This window comes from Paramormyrops kingsleyae, chromosome 24 (assembly GCF_048594095.1).
Source record: "Paramormyrops kingsleyae isolate MSU_618 chromosome 24, PKINGS_0.4, whole genome shotgun sequence".
Lineage (NCBI taxonomy): Eukaryota > Metazoa > Chordata > Actinopteri > Osteoglossiformes > Mormyridae > Paramormyrops > Paramormyrops kingsleyae.
Genome location: NC_132820.1, coordinates 4,334,042 through 4,355,589, shown reverse-complemented (window position 1 = coordinate 4,355,589; position 21,548 = coordinate 4,334,042). Strand labels below are relative to the sequence as shown.

Here is a 21,548-nt window from a genome sequence, read left to right as displayed (position 1 = left end):
TACCCTCGCCTTTTGGAGGTCACCGTCGTGTTTTTCGATGACCCGAACATCTCGACGAAGCGGGCAGGCTTGCTGAGAAGCGGTTTGGAGGCCGTGTTTACCTTCTCCGCCTGGACTTTCTGCTTTCAGCCTTAGTGGGTCACCCACTAAGAGGAAGGCGGCCGGCTGTGACCCGTGCCAACGATCAACAGCTGCCCGCAAGCTGCACTTTTGTAACCTGCTTGGGCTCCTTCGGGCGCGAGCAAACTGGAGCGAGCACTGCTGGTGTGCGGCAGTGGGTCTCGCTGCTGTTGCGCGCAGTCATGTTATCGCATTATCTGCGCCTGTTGTAGAGGGCGCTGCAGGACGAGCCTGCCAGGGGTATAATGGCACACAACAGAATTTTTGAAATGTATTAAAACTGCAAACACAAATGCAGTTAGGAACAGTTGTAAACCAAATGCAATGTGTCTGACATGGATGTGTCTGAATAACAAAACGCTTCATTGCACAATGTAAAAATATATAAAATAGAAAAAAATTAAATATATCCTAACAACCTTAATTTTATTGGGAAACCGAAATGTTCCCAAGCCACCAAATTATGACCGACTGTAGCCAGCATTAACCGTGACCGACTGTAGCCAGCATTAACCGTGACCGACTGTAGCCAGCATTAACCGTGACCGACTGTAGCCACCATTAACCGTGACCGACTGTAGCCACCATTAACCGTGACCGACTGTAGCCAGCATTAACCGTGACCGACTGTAGCCAGCATTAACCGTGACCGACTGTAGCCAGCATTAACCGTGACCGACTGTAGCCAGCATTAACCGTGACCGACTGTAGCCAGCATTAACCGTGACCGACTGTAGCCAGCATTAACCGTGACCGACTGTAGCCACCATTAACCGTGACCGACTGTAGCCACCATTAACCGTGACCGACTCACAGCCGCAATTAGCATAACATCTACTTGTACATGTATGTTGCTTCCATGTCCAGAAGTGTATTCCTTTTTTATTTGTTTCAAACTGAAAATATTAAATAGCGGCAGAATATGTGTACTGTTACAGCCATACTGCATAACCTACCCTGGGGAGGCCCAGTCCAGTGTCACAGGTCTGGGGGCGGTTTACAGCATAAAATGAAGTGTCCCACACACGAACAGTAGATTTACACAAGGCAGCAACATCCATTGTCCTGACTCAGCATTGGCATAAAGTTAGTGCCTACACTTTATGAAGCTGTATTTGTGTGCATGTGAGTGAACCAACATATGCCCTTTCAGCTGCTCACAAACACATTCTCTGATTGATATTAAACGTGCTCCTGGACTGTGCAGTTGCCTTCTCCTGAATTGCCCACCAGTGGCCAGGAAAGAGGAATCGAATGTAATCCAGTCTAGGAGGGGAAGCGGAATTCTTGAGCAATTTGCCCTGAATGGCTTCAGTTGTATGTATGAAGTGTGTTAAGTTATGTTAAGTATGTTGTATAACAGTGCTTGCTTGATAATAGCTTTTTCGAAGTTCTGGCAATGAGATTTCTTCTTGAACTTATATATTCATATAGTCTTTTCGGTCTGTTAGACATGCTAACGGAAATGTACGAGCGGAAGTCAATCTAACTGCCTTGTACAACTCCTGTTCTATCTAATTTAGTTTTACAAACTTGTGGGTTTTGGAAAATTTTCTTATGGTACTGGAAAAGTTTTGGAAAATTTATTCTGCCAGAATTGGGGGAACCCTGTAAAATAAAGGCTCATTTGAGGCTCATTTTGTTCTGAGGTACAGTCGAACTTCGTTACAACGTACCTCGGGGGACATTAAGAATTTGTACGTTATAACCATAGTACGTTGTAACCAAGTCCCTCAAAATGAATGATAGAACACAAAATGTATATAAAAAAACTTTTATAAAACACTCCTCAAGTTGACACTGACATACAGCTTGTGTAGTTTGAAGAATATAGTTCCTATTCTGAATAGGAACTATATTCTTCAAACTAGGTTAATATCAGTTACTCATAGACGGCCGACAACGCAAAATCCACTGCCGGCTTATCGTTCAAATCGCCTTACTGGAACCTAATGTCAAACCGAAATTATGCACCTGTATGATTCAATTGGCTGAAATAAATTTCGATACCATGACACCATGCAAAACCATGAAAAAACGGGGGCTGCATGCAAGGAGTCCGGCCGGCGTGGAATGCTTTGTGAGAATAGGTTCATACAGTTAGGCGTTGCTAAGCGATGTAGATGGCCGGCAACAGCCGATTCTGAATTGTGCGCGCGCTTGGAAGATGAGGCTGTACGTTGTAATGAAGGTCAGTTTGCCTATTTTCCTCAGAAAATCATACGTTATATCGAAGTTTACGTTGTAAAGGTGTACGTTCTAAGCGATACCGGCAAATGGAATAATTCATTACGCGAATTCGGGACATTGAAATTTGAACGTTGTATTGGTGTAAATGTTATAAACGAGGTACGTTGTACCGAGGTTCGACTGTATCTGGTGTTTTGTCAGCTGGTACTATTTGCAGTACAATGTGTAGCTTGGCTGTACCATTGGAAGCATAGGATGGGGGTGGGCAGTACTTTGTTCTAGGTCACATTAGGTCAATGTGCCTTGGGTCTACTTCCTGTTTGAGGTGGAGAGGGGGGTAGAGCTAACGTGTGGCATGGTTTGGACATAACCCAAGCTTGTGTGTTTGTGTGTGTGTGTGTTTTTTTCCCCCCCTAACCATGGATGCTGCTTGGTGTGAACCGCCATATGGATTTGAACCTCCCCCACCCCGTGCGCTCTAATGCTGAAGGCATCGGTAAACTGTCCACCGCGGACGGTAAAGCCTTCGCAGATCCCGAAGTGCTGCGCCGCCTGACGTCGTCGGTGAGCTGTGCGCTGGACGAGGCCGCCGCCGCCCTCACGCGCATGAGGGCCGAGAACACGCTCAACGCCGGCCAGGCCGACAAGTATGTATCTGCACCATCTCCCGCCTGCCATTGGCCGTTGCGGGGCCTCGCGGCCCTGTGAGCTGTGAAGAGGGCGCCCCAGTGCAGTCCCGGTAAGTGTAGCAGTTTGGTTATTTTCAGCCGTAGCTTGGCGGAGGCCTGTTCGGACGGGGACGTCAACGCCGTGAGGAAGTTGCTGGACGAGGGACGCAGCGTCAACGAGCACACGGAGGAGGGCGAGAGCCTGCTGTGCCTGGCCTGTTCCGCCGGCTACTATGAATTGGCACAGGTACGTTTCTACATGCCAGGCTCGCCCCCCTGGTCTTTGTGCTCTGGCCCTCCCTGTCCTCCTAGGTCCGACTTTCCTTGCGTCCTGTAGGTCCTACTGGCCATGCACGCCAACGTCGAGGACAGGGGGATCAAGGGGGACATCACGCCGCTCATGGCCGCAGCCAGTGGCGGCTACGTCGACATCGTGAAGCTGCTCCTGGTGCACAATGCGGACGTCAACGCCCAGTCCTCCACAGGTAGGCGTCTCAAGCATCTGGTCCCTGTCGATGTGTTATTTCGTGTGATAGAATATCATGATGATCTGTCTTAAGAACGCTGCGTCATCAGAACAGTACTCTCCAGAGGCCCGGAGGAGCTAATGCAGGCCTTGGTTCCGCAGGCAACACAGCACTGACGTACGCATGCGCTGGTGGCTTCGTGGACGTGGTGAAGGTGCTCCTGAAGGAAGGCGCCAACATAGAGGACCACAATGAGAACGGGCACACACCGCTGATGGAGGCAGCGAGCGCTGGTCACGTGGAGGTGGCCCGCGTGCTGCTGGAGTACGGCGCTGGCATCAACACGCACTCCAACGAGTTCAAGGAGAGCGCACTCACGCTGGCCTGCTACAAAGGTGCCACTGCTGCTCTCCCATTGGCTGGGGGAGGGAGGGCGAGGGCCACCATGTCCCTAATGCCGTTTGCTCTCCATCGCCCCCTGCAGGACACCTGGAGATGGTGCGCTTCTTGCTGGAAGCTGGTGCCGACCAGGAGCACAAGACAGACGAGATGCACACGGCGTTGATGGAGGCTTGTATGGTGAGGCTTTGGGGTGGATGTGGAGGGGGAACTCCCCAAATTTTCTTTCTCTCTCTCTCTCTCTCTCTCTCTCTCTCTCTCTCTCTCTCTCCCTCCCTCCCTCCCTCCCTCTCACACACACACACACACACACACACACACACACACACACACACCAAGACTGAGGGAATCCTGCTACATTCAATGATAAATTCACACACGCACACACGCGGTGGGGGCCCAGGCCAATCCCAGCATGCCTCTGCTCACTCAGGATGGGCATGTGGAGGTGGCGCGCCTGCTCCTGGACAGCGGGGCGCAGGTGAACATGCCGGCAGACTCATTCGAGTCTCCGCTGACGCTGGCAGCCTGCGGGGGCCACGTGGAGCTGGCCGCTCTGCTCATCGAGCGCGGGGCCAACCTGGAGGAGGTCAACGACGAGGGCTACACACCGCTGATGGAGGCGGCCCGCGAAGGCCACGAAGAGATGGTGGCGCTGCTGCTGGCCCAGGGTGAGCACAGATCTGTGATCGTTTGGTGTTGCCTGGAATGGAGCTATAGAGGGAAATGTATCGCCGGCTTGGAGCTGGTGTCTTATTTCATGATGTAAACTTTCAGTCACCTTTGTGAAGTGCTTGTCTGTGCATTTGCTTTGTGTTAATATATTCTGACACTTTATTGCAGTCAGTAAATAGTTTGTCGTTCTTTAGTCGGCGTGAACATCCTTTGACCTCCCCCTCCTAGGGGCAAATATCAACGCACAGACGGAGGAGACCCAGGAGACGGCGCTGACGCTGGCCTGCTGCGGAGGCTTCCTGGAGGTGGCCGACTTCCTCATCAAGACGGGCGCTGACATCGAGCTGGGCTGCTCCACGCCGCTGATGGAGGCCGCGCAGGAGGGTCACCTCGAGCTTGTCAAGTACCTGCTGGCCGCAGGTGAGCCGGAGCTGGGCTGTGCCGCTGGGGCCTGCTGTTTCTCCTCACTGTGCCTGCAGGCCCAGCGTGCATCAGAGTCTCTGCCTGGGAAATTCGCAGTGCTGGGATATTAATGGGCTCCGATCTGCTGCTACACGTGGGTTTATCGTAGCTCTGCTCTGCCTGGCTGCTGCATGTACGCTCCGGTCGCGCGTAGGCAGAGCCGGTGGGGAGAGGAGCTACAATATCCCGCGAGTCTCCCTGTGGCCTTCAGGGTGTGGAGAACAGAGATAGTTACAGAGCAGGATGCTTAACTGGCTACGGCCTTCCGCTGGGCTGAAAATAAACCCAGTACTCGGGGGAATAAGCGCTAGCAGCTGCCTGAGGTTCCTGGCCACTGTCTGGCCGTCTCACCTGTGATTCACACCTGTAGTAATTAACTGTTTTACCACCAGGGGCGAACGTGCATGCCACCACAGCTACAGGAGACACGGCTCTGACGTACGCGTGCGAGAACGGCCACACCGATGTGGCGGATGTGCTGCTGCAGACCGGGGCTGACCTGGTAGGACGGCGCCTTCCCTCTGTCTTCTCTTCCTCCTGCGTCTTTTCCATTTCTGAGCCGTTAACACTGTCGGACCTGCGTGCCCCCACAGGAGCATGAATCGGAGGGTGGCCGGACCCCCCTGATGAAGGCAGCCAGGGCGGGACACTTGTGTACCGTCCAGTTCCTCATCAGTAAAGGTACGCTGTCACATGCCACCTTAACATAGGGTGACCAGTTAATCCATGTCATCCTGGACACTTTGAGCTACTTCAGCTTTTACAAACTACCTTAAACCCAAAAGCTCCTGTCTTTGGCTAAATAGTTCAGCTCTTCTTGTGCTTTGACTGGTTTGTTTCCTTGACTGAAAGATTCATCCAGCTGTTTCACATCAACATTAACAGTGACATGCATTGTAGGAGACTGACACCACAATAATTGTGAAATCCAGGTCCTTTTGATTGAAATGGTAGTTTACAAATCCTGTCCTAGCTAAAAGTGTCCTCTCTGACATGGATTATCTGGTCATCCTACTTACCGCTGCTGGGAAATGAGGAGTAAAATTGTTGTTTGACTAGAGTAGATATGTAAGGGGAAAAACCTGTCATACTCGTTTGAGTTACAAATTATTCTCTTAAGTTCTGTATCTAATACAAAGAATGGAAGTGTAACTTAAATAATGTAGTATTTGTAATGTAAAAAGCCATTTGTCCTCTTCCGCACCTCCCAGTAAACAACAGTTTGTTTGTGCCTCTGAAAATCCCATATGACCCTGTCAGCTTAGTGCTGTGATATTTGGCATTGATATGAATTCTGAGATCTGTGTATAAAGGGAACAGGAAGTCTGTCGGTCTGTGTGTCGGTCTCTGTGTCGGTCTCTGTGTCGGTCTCTGTGTCGGTCTCTGTGTCGGTCTCTGTGTCGGTCTCTGTGTCGGTCTCTGTGTCGGTCTCTGTGTCGGTCTCTGTGTCGGTCTCTGTGTCGGTCTCTGTGTCGGTCTCTGTGTCACTGCCTCTCTCTGTCCCTGGGTTTGACAATGCCCCCTCACACCATCCCCTGGCAGGTGCCAACGTGAACCGTGCCACCGCCAACAATGACCACACGGTGGTGTCGCTGGCCTGCGCGGGGGGCCACCTGGCCGTGGTAGAGCTACTACTGGCCCACGGGGCCGACCCCACCCACAGACTGAAGGTGCGCACGCCGGTCTTCCTTGTTCGGCTTCTCTAATCGGGCGTGGTTATAAAGATGGAGAGTCGCCTGTAGTGGGACTGAGTGCCGCTCTATCCGCAGGACAGCTCCACCATGCTCATCGAAGCTGCTAAGGGCGGCCACACCAGTGTGGTCTCCTACCTCCTCGACTACCCCAACAACATCCTGTCCGTCCCCGCGCCTGACCTGTCCCAGCTCACTCCCCCCTCTCATGATGCATCTCAGGTAGGTTCCTGGGGCTGCTTTTGCTCCATCCTGCAGCACAGTTTGGGTGTGGCAGGGGGGCCATTTTAGTTTTTTTTTTTTTTTTCTTCTTTCAGGTGACATGCATAAGAGGGGCAGTAATTCATACAGAGGGGATAACCCTATTAGCTAATGATATGTTTTGAGTGTGTGAGTGACAGGGGACGGAGCTAATCAACTTTAATCTAGGGTCACTGCCCCTTTAGCCACGCCCCTGTGTAACCCCTTTTAGGTGGGGTGTTAGATGCATGTGTTGCCATGAGGTGATGCTGTTCCTCCTTCCCCCGCCAGGTTCCCCGAGTTCCATTCCAGGCCCTGGCCATGGTGGTCCCCCCACAGGAGCCCGACAGAGTCCCCTCCACCGTCAGCACCCCCCCACCCGTCACAAGCAAAGGTCAGCCGCCTCAGCCGAGAAATGTGGTCCGAGGAGCAAACTGCAAACTTCCATTTAGGTTCCTCCTGCAACCTGCCTAATCGATCTTCCCCCACCTGCACTCGCTCTCTCAACGTCCTGGGCATTTCATCAAAACACCTACCTATGTTTGTTTTGCAAAGCTCTTCTGTCTATATTGACCATTGATAGATTGAAAGAATGGTCTCTGCTTGCTACGGGGTTCTGTGACTTTCTGTAAAGCTACCAGCCTGACCCAAATATGTAATGTCTGTCTGTGTGGGTGAGGGATGATCTAAGCGACCTTTAAGAGAGGATATTAGTGTCATTAAGCTCAGTTTGTCTCTGTTTTCTTCCCCCTGGTTGGTTCACCAGTCGCGTCCAAGCAGAGGTCGGGCCCCCTGCAGACGGGCACCGTGACGGCGGTGGCGGCGGACGCGGACACGCTGCCGCCCTTCCACGCCTACCAGCCGCTGGAGTGCATCGTGGAGGAGACGGAGGGCAAGCTCAACGAGCTGGGCCAGCGCATCAGCGCCATCGAGAAGGCCCAGCTGCAGTCGCTGGAGCTCATCCAGGGCGAGCCGCTCACCAAAGACAAGATCGAGGAGCTGAAGAGGAGCCGTGAGGAGCAGGTGCAGAAGAAGAAGAAGATCCTCAAGGAGCTGCAGAAGGTGGAGCGCCAGCTGCAGCTTAAGACTCAGCAGCAGTTCACCAAAGAGTACATGGAGGCCAAGGGCCTGAAGGAGGACCTGGCGCTTCCTACCCAGCCGTCGGGGGCCTCGGGGGTGGGCAACCCCCTACCCCTGCCTTTGGCGTCGCTGGGCTCCAACACAGACGGTGAAGGCAGCCACGAAGACGACGACCAGCCGGTCCTGGAGGAGGACGAGGAGGAGGAGGAGGATGACGACGATGAGGATGACGAGGATGACGACGAGGGGGATGAGGAGGATGATGAGGACGAGAGCGAGGATTTCGCCAAACTGCCGCAGGTCAACACCATCCTGCACCATCCTCCACCTCCGCCTCCACAGACTCCCCTAGCCCAGTGTCCCCCGCCCCCTCTACAGGCCGGTTTCATGCCCATCCAGCCTCTGCCCGCACAGCAGTCCACGGACTTCAGCGGTGCTGACTACCCCGGCAGTACCAGCCCTGACCTGCAGAGGGTGCTGGTGAGCCAGCAGATGCTGGGCCAGCAGCTCACAGGACTGGGGCCCGGTCTACTCAGCCAGGCTCCCGACGGCCTCATGGTGGCCACGCCCGCACAGACGCTTACCGACACGCTGGATGACATCATGATGGGTGCGTTGGCCAGCGTTTTAATGGTGTCCCTCCCTCTCGCCGCCAATCACTGCCGCCGGCTTTGACGTTAATGGGAAGCAATGCATTAATAGGGGGATGAGGTATGACATCTCCGTAAATCCTAACCGGGAGCGCCCCTCCCCCAGCGCTGTCTCGGTTTATGGACGCGTGGGCAGAGGCTGAAACGACGGTGTGCGGAAGCGTAAATCCTCTCGGTGTAGCGGAGGAGCGTGTAAACAGTAAAGTGTACATCTAGAATATGTCCACCTTCCACATCCTCAGGAAAAGCAGATACAGAGTCACGTGCCTCTTGGTTACATTTCACGGGAGACAAACTGTTTAAAACTGCTAGTTTTATGCCTATGGCCTAGTTGGTATTTGAGGGTTTTGTGTTAGTCTCCCCGGACTGTGACTAGGCAGTCACCATGGTAAACTCTGTACCCTTTCCTTCCCCACATGTGTCCGACAGCCGTGAGCAGCAGAGTGCCCATGCTGAACCCCGCAACCTCGCCCAGCCCCCAGCCTTCAGTGCCTGCTGCCGGCGCTGCCGTCTCGCCCCCCTCCATGTTGCCGCTGTACCCCTCAGTGGACATCGACGCGCATGTAAGGCCCGCCTCCTCGCCCAACCACCACCTCCCTGCTGGCTTGTCTTGGGATGATGATGGTGATAATGAGGTGTCTGCCCCCTCCCCACAGACGGAGAGCAACCACGATACAGCGCTGACCCTGGCCTGTGCCGGCGGCCATGAGGAGCTGGTGTCAGTGCTGATTGCACGTGGGGCCAACATCGAGCACCGGGACAAGAAGGGTACACATCCCGCTTGACGAGGGGGAGTATGGGGAGGGGCCCGTTTTATGCGGGCGCGTGTATGTGCTGAGATCAACGTCCTCTCTTCACCCTCTCCAGGTTTCACACCCCTCATCCTGGCAGCCACAGCCGGACACGTGGGCGTCGTGGAGATCCTCCTGGACAAAGGTGGTGACATCGAGGCCCAGTCTGAGAGAACCAAAGACACGCCTCTCTCACTGGCCTGCTCTGGGGGCCGGCAGGAGGTGCGTCAGTGCTCTTTGACTCCTTCCACTCGGGGAGGAGTGGTGGGGAGTATAGCACTAACAAAGGAAATGATTTGTGCCAGTTGAGCGGTGAGTTCCTCAGGTGTCGGTCATGCATGTGATCGGCTGTGTCGCCCTTGTGCTAGGTGGTGGAGTTGCTGCTGCTCCGCGGGGCCAACAAGGAGCACCGCAACGTGTCCGACTACACGCCGCTCAGCTTGGCTGCATCAGGAGGCTACGTCAACATCATCAAGATCCTCCTCAATGCCGGCGCCGAGATCAATTCCAGGTGAGCTCTGGGGTCTTTTCGGACCAGCATCCTCGGTTCCTTTCCTTCTCGTCCCCCACCCGCCAACTTCACAGCTCATCTCCATCCTCCCCAGGACCGGCAGCAAGCTGGGGATCTCGCCGCTGATGCTGGCGGCCATGAACGGCCACGTCCCCGCGGTCAAGCTGCTGTTGGACATGGGCTCGGATATCAACGCGCAGATCGAGACCAACCGTAACACTGCGCTGACCCTGGCCTGCTTCCAGGGCCGCGCCGAGGTGGTCAGCCTGCTGCTGGACCGTAAGGCCAACGTGGAGCACCGTGCCAAGGTGAGCCGCACCGGGTCGGCGTCGGGAGGGTGGGGCATGCCCGACCTATCCACGAACGACCGTGTCAATTGACGAGGCCTTCGTGTGCCCCCACATAGACTGGACTGACCCCCCTCATGGAGGCGGCGTCGGGGGGCTACGCCGAAGTGGGCCGCGTGCTGCTGGACAAGGGCGCCGACGTGAATGCCCCCCCCGTGCCTTCATCACGGGACACCGCACTCACCATTGCCGCGGACAAGGGCCACTACAAGTTCTGTGAGCTGCTCATCAACAGGTGGGCACCAGACATTCCCGCATTCCGTCCATCCCCGTCTACCTTTTGGAAGGTGACTTATTTTCCCCCTTCTGTGTCTCCCCTCCCCCCACCGACAGGGTGGCTCACATAGACGTACGCAACAAGAAGGGCAACACCCCTCTGTGGCTGGCAGCCAATGGCGGCCATTTTGACGTGGTGCAGCTCCTGGTGCAGGCCGGCGCTGATGTTGACGCCGCAGATAACCGCAAGATCACCCCGCTCATGGCGGCTTTCCGCAAGGTGTGATACCTAAATCTGCCAGGAGGGGGCTCCCCTTTCTTACAAAATGCTTCCCTGAGCCACTGATGTCACTCACCCAGGCTTCTGCCGCTCTGTCTCTGTCTCAGGGTCACGTGAAGGTCGTGCAGTACCTGGTGAAGGAGGTCAACCAGTTTCCCTCTGACATTGAGTGCATGAGATACATTGCCACCATTGCAGATAAGGTAGGAGTCTGTAAGCAAACCATAGGGGCCGGGTGTCTGGTGAAGGGGTGAGCTTCCAGGCGGCTGCCTGCAGGGGCTCCCTCATATTAATGCGGTTTGCTGAGGCATGTGTTTGGCTTGTGGTGCGTGGGAACTGAAATTTGACATGAAATAACGATGGGAGTCATATTAGTCCTGAATTGTAGCATCGCTGAAAATGTATAAGTATAATCTGGTCAGTGGTCATGACATGGTGGGATTGTCATTCCTGACTGCAGGAGCTTCTGAAGAAGTGTCACCAGTGCATGGAGACCATCGTCAAAGCCAAGGACCAGCAGGCGGCCGAGGCCAACAAGAACGCTAGCATCCTGCTCAAGGAGCTGGACCTGGAGAAGGTGAGCAAGCGTCTGTTCTTTAGTCCCGGCCTCCCGATTCCCTGTCCCCCCCTCTCCCCTCGCTGACCTTCTGCATGTCTCGACAGTCCCGTGAGGAGAGCAAGAAGCAGGCTCTGGCAGCCAAGCGGGAGAAGCGTAAGGAGAAGCGGAAGAAGAAGAAGGAGGAGCAGAAGCGAAAGCTGGAGGAGGAGGAGGCCAAGATCAAGGAGGTGTTTTCGGAACTGCAGGACCACGAGAAGGATTCCGCTGAAGGTGAGTGCTGAGGTCTTCTGGACGGTCAGCCTCAGTCTGGTGCGTGAACTATGGCTCTGAGTTAACCCTGCGCCCCCTGATCCGTGTCCCCGTAGAGGCCGACGTCCCCATCGAGCCGCCCAGTGCCACCACCACCACCACCATCGGCATTCCCGCGACCTCCACCACCTTCAGCTCAGCCTTCGCTAAGAAGCGGCCCAACGCGGTCAGCACGCCCAGCGCCAGCCGCAAGAGCAAGAAGAACAGGACCAAGGATGCACCCAGCGAGCCCATCATCCTGCAGGACCCCCAGGTGGCGCTGGCACAGCAGAAGGCCGACAGGAACAAGATCCATGGGGAACCCAGGGGCGGCGGAGTGCCCAGCGGAAACAGCGACTCGGATAACCTGGACAGCACCGACTGCAACAGTGAGAGCAGCGGAGGTGGGGGCGGCGGCAAGAGCCAGGAGCTGGGCCACCCGCCTGACCCACCGCCCTCCTCCGCAGCCCCCCCCAGCCATGGGCAGCCCACACTGCTCCCCGAAAAGAGGCAGTTCCCCCCCCTGCACAGCCTGCGCGACGACAAGGTCACCTTGTCCATCTCCAAACCGCTGCAGAAGTGAGTTCCGGTTCCAAATGCCATCCATATTCCACACAGCCAGGAAGGGCTCATCTAACACTGCGTCATTATAACCCGAGTATGGCGAAGTGGGGGGGGGGGGGGGGCTTGTGCTGTCATGTCGGTGTATAAGCGAGCACCGGTCTACAAGCTATGTCTGCCTCTCCAGAACGCCAGACTGCATCAGTGACTCAAACCCCAGCTCTGCCCCATCCTCCTTCAAGACCATTTCACTGCCGGTGTCCTCGCCCAACAGCAAGATCAACCTCACCAGCCCCAAAAGGAGCCAGAAGAGAGAGGAGGGCTGGAAGGAGGTGGTCCGGAGGTGAGCTTCTGTCAGAAAAATTATATAGACTTTATTAGACTCTTATTTAAGGATTGTCTTATTTATTGTAAATATGAGTGACTCAGGATCTGCGATGCACTGTGACATGTAGATTATATCAGGTGGACCTCTTAGGGGACAGCGTGTGGCTCAGTGGGCTAAGCCTGTGTGCCTGTAATCAGAAGGTCGCTGGTTCAAACCCAACCTCAGCACGGCTGCGGGTCCTTGAGCAAGGTCCTTAACCCCCAGCTCCCTGGGCACCCCAACAGGTGGCTGCCCTTCGTGGACAGCTTACTCTACAAAGAGCAAGCTGAGGGAGGCGTAAAAACAATTTCCCCACGGGGACAATAAAGTATCAGTTATTATTATTATGAGTGCTCCTTTATTGCAGGGTCACTAGAAGATGCTGTATTTATCTAGCATCCCTTGGTTGCGGTCACCATTAAATGCTCTCCTGTCCACTCTCTCCCTACCCTTTTCCTCCCAGGTCCAAGAAGCTCTCTGTGCCGGCGTCGGTGGTGTCGCGGATCATGGGCAGGGGCGGCTGTAACATCACGGCCATCCAGGACGTGACGGGGGCCCACATCGATGTGGATAAGCAGAAGGACAAGAACGGCGAGAGGATGATCACCATCAGGGGCGGAACGGAGTCCACGCGGCACGCCGTGCAGCTCATCAACGCCCTGATCCAGGACCCCGCCAAGGAGCTGGAGGACCTCATCCCCCGTAATCACATCCGCACCCCTGGCAGCAACACCAAGATCAGCTCCACCTTCACCACCTCCACGGGGGCCACCAGCACCACAGCGTCCGGCGCCAAGGGGCTGCCGTCTGTCATGCCATCCTCCGGCGTTGCCTTCCAGCCGTCGTCTCCGTCCGCCTCACAGCAGGGGGGAAAGCTGGGGAAGAGCCTGGCCCCGGGGGTGCGCCCCCCCTTCGTCTCACTCCCACTGGCCTACGCCCACCCTCAGTTGGCTCTGCTGGCTGCGCAGACCATGCACCAGATCCGGCACCCGCGGCTGCCCGTGGCCCAGTTCGGGGGAACCTTCTCCCCATCGCCTAACACCTGGGGCCCCTTCCCCGTGCGACCCGTTAGCCCCGGCAGCAACAACGGCTCCCCGAAACACAATGGTGCGGGCTCTGCCCCCAGACCGGGTGCCGCCCAGCCCGAGTACGCCACGGCCGCCTCCAATCCCGGCCCCGCCTCTGCCTCGCCTTCCACCGCAGCTCCCCCACCAGCCTGCCTCCCCAACGCCCCCACTCCATCCACGGCCAGGAAGCAGCTATTCTCCGAGCCCAAGACGAGCAGCTCCACCATTGTTACCAGTACGGTCAGCAGCGTGGGGGCCGCTCGGGCTTCAAGCTCGCCCTCCCCCCTGCTCTCCGCTCCCCCTGCGTCCCTGACACCGCCTCCACCCCCTCCCCCCATAGCCCCACCTACGCAGCAGCTCCCGCAGCCCAAACCGGAGCCTTGCGCGTCCTCGACGCCCGGAAAAGAGAAGCTGCCACTGGAGCAGCCAGCCAAGCCCACCATGGGCGGAGCCTCTGAAGGAAATGTTCCTGCTGGCTCACTGGCCTACCCTCCGCCTGCCCCCCTATCCACGGCGCCACCGCAGCAGGAAGTCCGACAGCCGGCTCCACCCCCTCTGCCTTTTGTCACTGGCGCCGAGCCCACTCTGGCCACCGTCCCTGTGGGCGCTGGCATGCCCAGCTCGCGGCCCACCCCCACGGTGGCCCAAACCAGTAGCACCGTAGCTCACTTCGCTGCTCCGGCGCCCCAGGTGTCGCCCCGCATGCAGCCCCCGGCTCCCTTTTACCCACTGGCCCCTGGGGGCGCTCTGCCAGAGCAGCCGTCAGTGTTCGTGGCCCCCGGCACCTCGCAGGAGGGCCTGAAGCAGCAGCAGCAGCCGCCCCCCCAACAGCAGCAGCACGGGCTGGCGGCGCCAGCCATGCCACCACCCTCGCTGCAGATGCCCTCCGCCCTCGGCGTGCTCAACGGCTCGCAGATGCACATCCACGGCGCCAAGGCCCAGCTGCCGCCCAGCTTTGGGCCCGCCGCCCTCTTCAACCACTTCAGCAGCATCTTCGACGGCGGACAGGTGGGCAACAGCCAGATGTGGGGGGCGTGCCACCTGCCGACACGCTCCGCGCCCGAGCAGGCCTACAGCGGCCCTCCCGCCTACATGGGGGGCATGGGCCAGATGGAGAGCGTGCTGCCCCCTCCTGACAGCTCCAAGGCGCCGGGGTACCGCTGCCCCACCCAGAGAATCGTTCCCAGCCCCATCGGTAAGGAAGATCCATAACCCCTATCTGAATAATTCCGCTAAACTTCTGAATGCAACAGGATCAAAACAGCTTGTTTGTTTAACCAAATTCACTCCCCCCCCCTCCCCAGGAATGCACCCCATGGACCCTTCGGCCAGCTCCATCTCCTCCTCCGCTGCGCTGACCAGCTTCGCCACCAGCATCTCCGGCAGCCCGGTGTTCCTGCAGGGTCGGCAGCACTTCTCTCCCCACCCCTGGAGCGCTTCCACTTCCTGTACGGGGCGGTGGACTGAAAGGGGCCCCCAGCCGGGGTGTGGCGCCGCTTTTCCGCCCGGCACCGCCCCCTTAACCGCCGGCCCTCTGTCTGTCCTCGCCCCTGCAGGCGAGTCTCCAGTGCCCTCAGCGTCCTCAGGGGGCTCCTCCCCACTCTCCGCGTCCACGGTGACCCCGGCTTTAATCCAGGCTAAGGCTGGCAGCTCGAGCCAGCAAGACCGCAAGGTGCCCCAACCCATCGGCACAGAGCGGCTGGCCCGTATCCGGCAGACGGGCTCCGTCAACCCGGCCATGCTCACCACCAGCTACACGGCCCCCGTCGGACAGGGGGGCATCTGGTCCTTTGGAGTTGGCAGCGCCTCCGGTGTGTGTGTGGGCCGGAAGGGTGGGTGCTGGGACGCCAATGCCTTGTCGTGGGGGGGTGGGGACCCATGGATGCTGGGGTGTGGTTAGAGAATTAATGATGTAATTCCACTGCTAATTCATAAATTATTTACTAAAATCACAGATGGTCAACAAGGATGAGTGAATTGAATGAGCTGAGAATGATTTTTGATTGGTTGGGTTTAGCCCAAATGAGCCCGTTTTAGAAACCCTTAGCCTATCATCAGGCACGTTAGACTTATTTCTCCTAATAGATTCGTTGTGATGCATCTTTTACGTCTTCCGTTCTGGTTTTTACCTGCTGACATCTTCCAGGTTGACTGTGACTTTCAGTGATCCTGACAACAGTCGTAGTGCCCCCCGCTAGGCGAGTGGTGGCACTGCCTCTGCCGTGTGAACGCTGACACCCCCCCCCCCCTCTCCCCCGCAGAAGCCATGTCGGGCTGGTCGCAGCCGCTCGTCAGCAGCCACGTGCTGCACCAGCAGCTCCCGGAACAGTCGGCCTTCTCGCAGCACCAGCCCATGGAGCGTGACGACACGGGCATCGTGGCCCCTTCTAACACCTTCCACCAGCCCATGCCCAGCAGCTTCATGGACTTCCCCAAGGTGGGGCTTCTTCTCGTCCGCTGCCCAGTCAGAGTTTGTAGGACAAAACACATATTGCCCCAGTTGTTTCGTTTAGCCCAGATATTCTGTGTTCTTGATTGGTTGGTTTGTGGGGGTTTTTTTCTTGGTTTGAGGGGGGTCCCTGCAGACTGGGTTGAGAAACACGTCTCTAAGGTCTCTTTTTGAGTTAATGATGGCCCATCGGCTCTGTGTTTCCCAGGGGCTGCCGATGTCAATGTTTGGTGGGACGATGATCCCCCCCCACCCTCCCATGACTGAAGGGCCGGGGGGCCCCATGTACAACGGGCTGCACACTGCAGATCCTGCCTGGAACCCCATCCTTAAGGTCATGCCCAACTCCGCAGAGAACTCCGACCCCCAACAGGTAAAACCTGCACCGCGGTCTCCCACCTGCCCGGCTCGACTGGCACCGATCTGCCCCTGTCACTCACAGAGAAACCTCGCTGTCGTTTCAGGTCTGGCCTGGTACTTGGGCCCCACACGTCGGCAACGTGCATCTCAACCACGTCAACTAGGCAACGAGGCGATCAAGACATAGGACCAGTAAACAAAACTATTTCTAGAGAACAATAAAAGTACCGTTAAAAGATGTTAACCTAACGGTGTCCTACAAATAAGAAATTGGATGGCGGACACACTATTTGACGTGCCTAACGAAAAAAAAGAGAAAAAGAATTCAGTGTGGGCTTTAACTTGTTTACCACTGTTTATGGACAGATCAGTTGCCTGTTCAACAGGATACATTCTCTGCGTAGTATAGCCATTTTGACTTTAAAAACCACCTGTTCTTGATCTGCAGGGCTTAACCGGGCCTGTAAGCCGCTCTTGACCAAGAACTAGATGATTACCGAACGATAAATCAGACCTTTTAGAGTGGTAAATACATGTATAATTGTTTACATACTAAAAAGGGTTAAAATGAGAGTAAATTTCATGTCGTATAGTGGCTCTACTTTGTAGCCTGTATTAATGTGAAATATTTACCTTAATATTCAATAAAAAGATGGAACTGTATCGTGTTTATTTTTTTAACATAAAAATTGTCACGCCGCGTTGGAATCGTAAAAAACAAAGTTGTTTATATCGGTTTCTGATAGCATCGCCCGACTGCTTAGTTAAGTTCTGACCGTTTTCATAATGCCTGTCTGTCAGTAATGTTTCGACTCCTGGGACTGACCAACCCCTATTTAAAGAGTGGTTTAAATCAAACGGTGTGTAAAGTTGGAGAAAGAAATGATGGCCCTCTGCCAGATACTGACCCCTCCCTCAGTGATTGAAGGGTAAATGCAATGTCCTTCCTATATTACACAGAGCTTTCAGTTTACTGGTGACTTTCAGAATATTTAGACGTTTACTTTTAACTTTGTGGTCTTGACACCTACTGTAAATATCCCTGTTTTTATACTGATGTGAGTGACAATAGTGTTAAAATATTATACTATTTAGTTTAAGTTGGGGTATCCTTTCCCCTTTGCTATATAATCAAGTCCTGAGATTCCCTCATACTATGGAAGTTTCATCTTTCTGTATCGCCGCTCCTCGTTGACAAAAGGTCCAGTCCAAAGGTCTGGGTGATGAAACAGTGATTCTTGAGGAAGCGTTTCCAGCAAATGTTTCAGACTGGTCTGTTTACCCGACAGGAGAGCGAGGTGGGTTGCCTGTGTTTTTGACTGCTCATTCTGAAAAAGGGAGGGTGCTCAGGTTGTACCTGCCACCCTCCTGTGCAGAATGTCTGGCAACCCTGGAAAGTATTTTCCCTAATTTGTATACTTCATACACATGTAGTACTATTACACACAAACAACTTTGATATCAGTTCTTGGGATGCCATTGGTTGTCTTTGCGCTGACTTTTTGTACAGCCGCCCAGTAAGTGCTGATTTTTCAGTTTCATTTACTTGCGTTCATCGATGTCTGCCAAATGGCAAGCGGGTAAGCCACCTCATTCCTCGCCCCTGCACTGAGCCTGCGGGACCAATGCCATGAACCAGACACCTACAGCCGGAAGCCGGGACGCAAGGTTACAGCTCAGAATTTGCATGCGTGTGTGCATGCATGCCCTCGCATTTATGTGTGAGTTCTTACATGGGGATGAAAGTCAAATTAGTAAAATAACATTTGACACCTGGTGCAGTTTCAAAGTTGAAATCCAGTAGTCCCCCTGAAAAAGTCATATGCAAAGCACAGGGAATGCCTTTCGCAATAGTGTCTGCAAGCAGTGGCCGATCTGATCTGCAAAGGTCCAGTGCAGGTTTTTGGGGTAACCTTTAGACCAGCTGTTCAAACCCAGGTGTGAGGACTCTTCAGGCAATCAGTCCTCTAATTAGTAATTGATTCCTGGAATTGCAGTGAAAGCCCACCACACACAGCAGCCCGTTCTGGATAATATTGGCCACCCCTGTTTTTGGCTGTTTTGTGTGAACCGAACGCCCTGGTCTGCCACCTGCCACAAGCCAAGGACTCTGTTCGGCTCCTGGGGTTTGCAAAGGCATTTAAATGCATCTTCCCTTTCAAAAATGCAGCGGTAGGTGTTTGCAGTGAAATGAGACTCTGTAATGTGTGCGGCGGGTGTCCGGCGGGTGCCCGGGCGGGGACTTTCAGTGCGTGAGGTGGGTGTGATGAACCGCTACGCTACGGAAGTGTGGGGTCCCTGGAGGCTGCTTCTGTCCTGCTGATTTCAGGGTATGGAGGACAGAAGCCTGTCACTCCGTTTAAGAATAAGAGCGTTCTGATGGGGGATGTTTACACCCAGGGGAAGCGCCACGTTTTTATAACGAGACAGCAGACAGTCCCTGTGTGTTTGTAGATAATGAACCATGTAAGATGCCTCTTAAGTCAAGTGGGCTTTGTCGTTCCATCTACATGCAGATTCACAGTGGGGTGACATACAACAATAATGAGGGAGGAGGGTTTCACAATAAAATGCAATAAACAAGGGTTTATATACGCCAGGGATGTTGAACTCCAGTCCTGGGGGGGGCAGAGCCCTGTGTAGCTTACAGTAGCTCTGTCCCTGTTCCACCACAAATGATTCAGCTCAAGAGCTGTGTGGTAATTAGCACAAGGAGTTGAATCAGGTGTGTTAAATGAGGGGAAACCCAAAAATGTGCAGGGCTCCGGCCCCCCAGGACTGGAGTTTGACACCCCTGAATTATACACAGTGCAATGTGTATGTACATATAACTCAGCAGAGTAAATGGTCTTGAAGTCACTCTGGTATTCAGAAAACACTCCACACCTGACTGGAAGTTCTGGCTTGAATTCTGTGATCTACCGGTGATGCACTCCTCACCCCCGAGTTACCGGGAGTCAGCATGCCGCCGCTACCCCCCACTGGTAACACTGGTGGATCTGATGGCAGGGCTCATGGGAGTTTTACTTACACAAAAATGTTCTGAGGGCAGAACGAAAAATGATTGGTTTGGAGAGATTGTGGAAGGTGGGACCAAGCTACTAGAAGTGGCAAGACCAATCAGATGTCTTGGATCCACCTTCTCTATAATCTGATTGGTCCTGGCTCTTCTAGTTGCTTGGACCCACTTTCTACAATCTGTTTGTTTATCTCTCTGAACCCCCCCCCCCCCCCCCCATGTGTGCTATTTTAGCTAAAGGTCTAATTAATTAGGCTTAATAAACTGCTGATTGAATTCAAACTGTTAATTATCCCCCCTTATTTTCATGAAATGAGGCAGCCCATGCCACTGGCATGCTTCTGTGCTGTCGGCATCAGCCTCGCAGTCGTGAGGACAGGCGCCTGCTCGATTCCCCCCACAGCTGACCGTAGACTGGGGAGTGAGAGGGTAACAGGAGCCAGTCTGGGCCCTCTGGGTCGTTTTCATAGACGGCTGGAAAACATGCCCTGGACGTTGTCTGCTACCAGACCACAATAAATATAGCTTTGAATTCTGTCCTGGGCAGAATACTTCCATGTCCATTGGGCCCTTAAGCGAGGCCCCTAACCCCCAAAAATGCCCCAGGGGCCCCAGATAGATAGCCTGACCCTATGCTCAGACACCAAGCTCTTCTTTCAACTGTCTCTATGTGTCTGTATGTCTCAAAGGAGAGCATGATGGGATATAGGACAACTAGAATTTTCCAATGTTCTTAAACTGGTGCAAATGCTCAATAAGGGTCCATTTCATTTTTCTTTCACAATCATTCCAAACAGATTAAATGAGATTTGATTTTAAATGATTTATTGCTCTGAACAATTGATGTATTATGTTTCCATTCATAATTCGCACAATTTCTTGATTTTAGTCTCTTATTCAGACAAATTTACATAAAGAACTACTCAAGAATCCGGTACAAATAAGAAATCTCATTATATGATGTCTAGACCGGTGTCAATAACTAAGCTATTATACCGGACAGCAGAATGAGAAGGATTAAACACCCTTACACTATGGCAGTGGTGCCCAATCTTATCCGCAAAGGGCCGCTGTGTGTGCGGGTTTACGCTGCAACTCCCTAATTAGAGGACTGATTGGCTGAAAGAGTCCTCACACCTGGGTTTGAACAGCTGACCTACAGGTTATCCCAAAAACCTGCATACACACCGGCCCTTTGCGGATAAGATTGGGTACCCCTGCACTACGGAATCTGACGTGTCCCACCTTAAATATTCATCTTGCTTCTGGTTGACAATGTTTTCCTTTCCGCCTCTGAACACGCTTGTTTTGCATCGTTAAACAGGAGCAGGCGCCGTGAGCATGTGTACAAAATCACAGAAATTCCACCATCCCGTATTAAAGCAGAGCTCACAGCCCACCAGGAGTGTTGCATATAACATGGCTGATCTATGCAAGTTTGAAGATCTGGTTGTTGACACAGACTCATTAATCTTTCACTAAATGGTTTGTACTGGCAGGTAGAGTTCAGGTTACATCTGGCTTGTCGGGCTGTTTTATTTTGATACCAAATTTCAAGTCATTAACGATTTTTGAGATGCCGCTATTGAGGTTTTACTACAAAGTCCCTGAAAAAAAACTTGTTTTTCCAAGCGTTATTTTGGTGCCTAATTTAGTGTGGGGAGGGGGGGGGGGGTGATTGTAAACTTCTAAAAGAAAAATTAGGGTGAAATGGACCAATATTTTAGCTTAAGAATGCTGAGAAAATCAGTGCATTGCAGTGCATAATGTTTTGCAAGATATAATGACAAGGCATTGGTTGGCAGAAAGGATAAAAAATATTTAAATGTGACATTTCTGGACATAAAATGGTAAGTTGAATCTGAAGTATTTTGGACCAGTTCTCACATTTTCCTGCAGTCAGTGCGCTTGCACGTCGGCACCTGATGCCGCGCAGATTAACATTTTGCGTGGACGGAGTTCCCTCTTCCGATATTTCCTCCATCTGCACCCTTGATTTGAGGATATCACTTTTTCACTTTTGCCACTTCTATTGGTTTACTTTCATTATCACTGTATATTATCAATGTACAGATGTGTGTCTCATACTCA

At 53.8% G+C, this 21,548-nt stretch overlaps 1 protein-coding gene across 9 annotated transcripts in view; it reads left to right on the top strand.

The window, feature by feature from the left end:
- Window positions 1–17,101, top strand: part of ankhd1 (ankyrin repeat and KH domain containing 1) — a 30,298-nt gene extending 13,197 nt beyond the window's left edge. Inside the window, exons 3-33 of one of the 9 annotated variants that reach the window (XM_072706882.1) lie at window positions 2,801–2,957; window positions 3,078–3,225; window positions 3,316–3,463; window positions 3,607–3,840; window positions 3,930–4,024; window positions 4,278–4,515; window positions 4,748–4,939; window positions 5,374–5,483; window positions 5,575–5,662; window positions 6,524–6,651; window positions 6,751–6,894; window positions 7,204–7,306; window positions 7,679–8,602; window positions 9,072–9,205; window positions 9,299–9,410; window positions 9,510–9,655; window positions 9,802–9,944; window positions 10,039–10,252; window positions 10,351–10,526; window positions 10,625–10,787; window positions 10,895–10,990; window positions 11,248–11,364; window positions 11,451–11,616; window positions 11,712–12,213; window positions 12,383–12,538; window positions 13,026–14,824; window positions 14,934–15,077; window positions 15,186–15,440; window positions 15,891–16,066; window positions 16,287–16,451; window positions 16,543–17,101. In XM_072706882.1, the coding sequence (XP_072562983.1) occupies window positions 2,801–2,957; window positions 3,078–3,225; window positions 3,316–3,463; window positions 3,607–3,840; window positions 3,930–4,024; window positions 4,278–4,515; window positions 4,748–4,939; window positions 5,374–5,483; window positions 5,575–5,662; window positions 6,524–6,651; window positions 6,751–6,894; window positions 7,204–7,306; window positions 7,679–8,602; window positions 9,072–9,205; window positions 9,299–9,410; window positions 9,510–9,655; window positions 9,802–9,944; window positions 10,039–10,252; window positions 10,351–10,526; window positions 10,625–10,787; window positions 10,895–10,990; window positions 11,248–11,364; window positions 11,451–11,616; window positions 11,712–12,213; window positions 12,383–12,538; window positions 13,026–14,824; window positions 14,934–15,077; window positions 15,186–15,440; window positions 15,891–16,066; window positions 16,287–16,451; window positions 16,543–16,602 (7,433 nt within the window). In that variant the 3' untranslated portion in view covers window positions 16,603–17,101. Of the gene's footprint in view, window positions 1–2,800; window positions 2,958–3,062; window positions 3,226–3,315; window positions 3,464–3,606; window positions 3,841–3,929; window positions 4,025–4,277; window positions 4,516–4,747; window positions 4,940–5,373; window positions 5,484–5,574; window positions 5,663–6,523; window positions 6,652–6,750; window positions 6,895–7,203; window positions 7,307–7,678; window positions 8,603–9,071; window positions 9,206–9,298; window positions 9,411–9,509; window positions 9,656–9,801; window positions 9,945–10,038; window positions 10,253–10,350; window positions 10,527–10,624; window positions 10,788–10,894; window positions 10,991–11,247; window positions 11,365–11,450; window positions 11,617–11,711; window positions 12,214–12,382; window positions 12,539–13,025; window positions 14,825–14,933; window positions 15,462–15,890; window positions 16,067–16,286; window positions 16,452–16,542 lie in introns of all 9 variants that reach the window. The other 8 variants (XM_072706881.1, XM_072706880.1, XM_072706879.1 and 5 more) reach the window with 8 other exon arrangements.
- The last annotated feature ends 4,447 nt before the right edge of the window (window positions 17,102–21,548 follow it).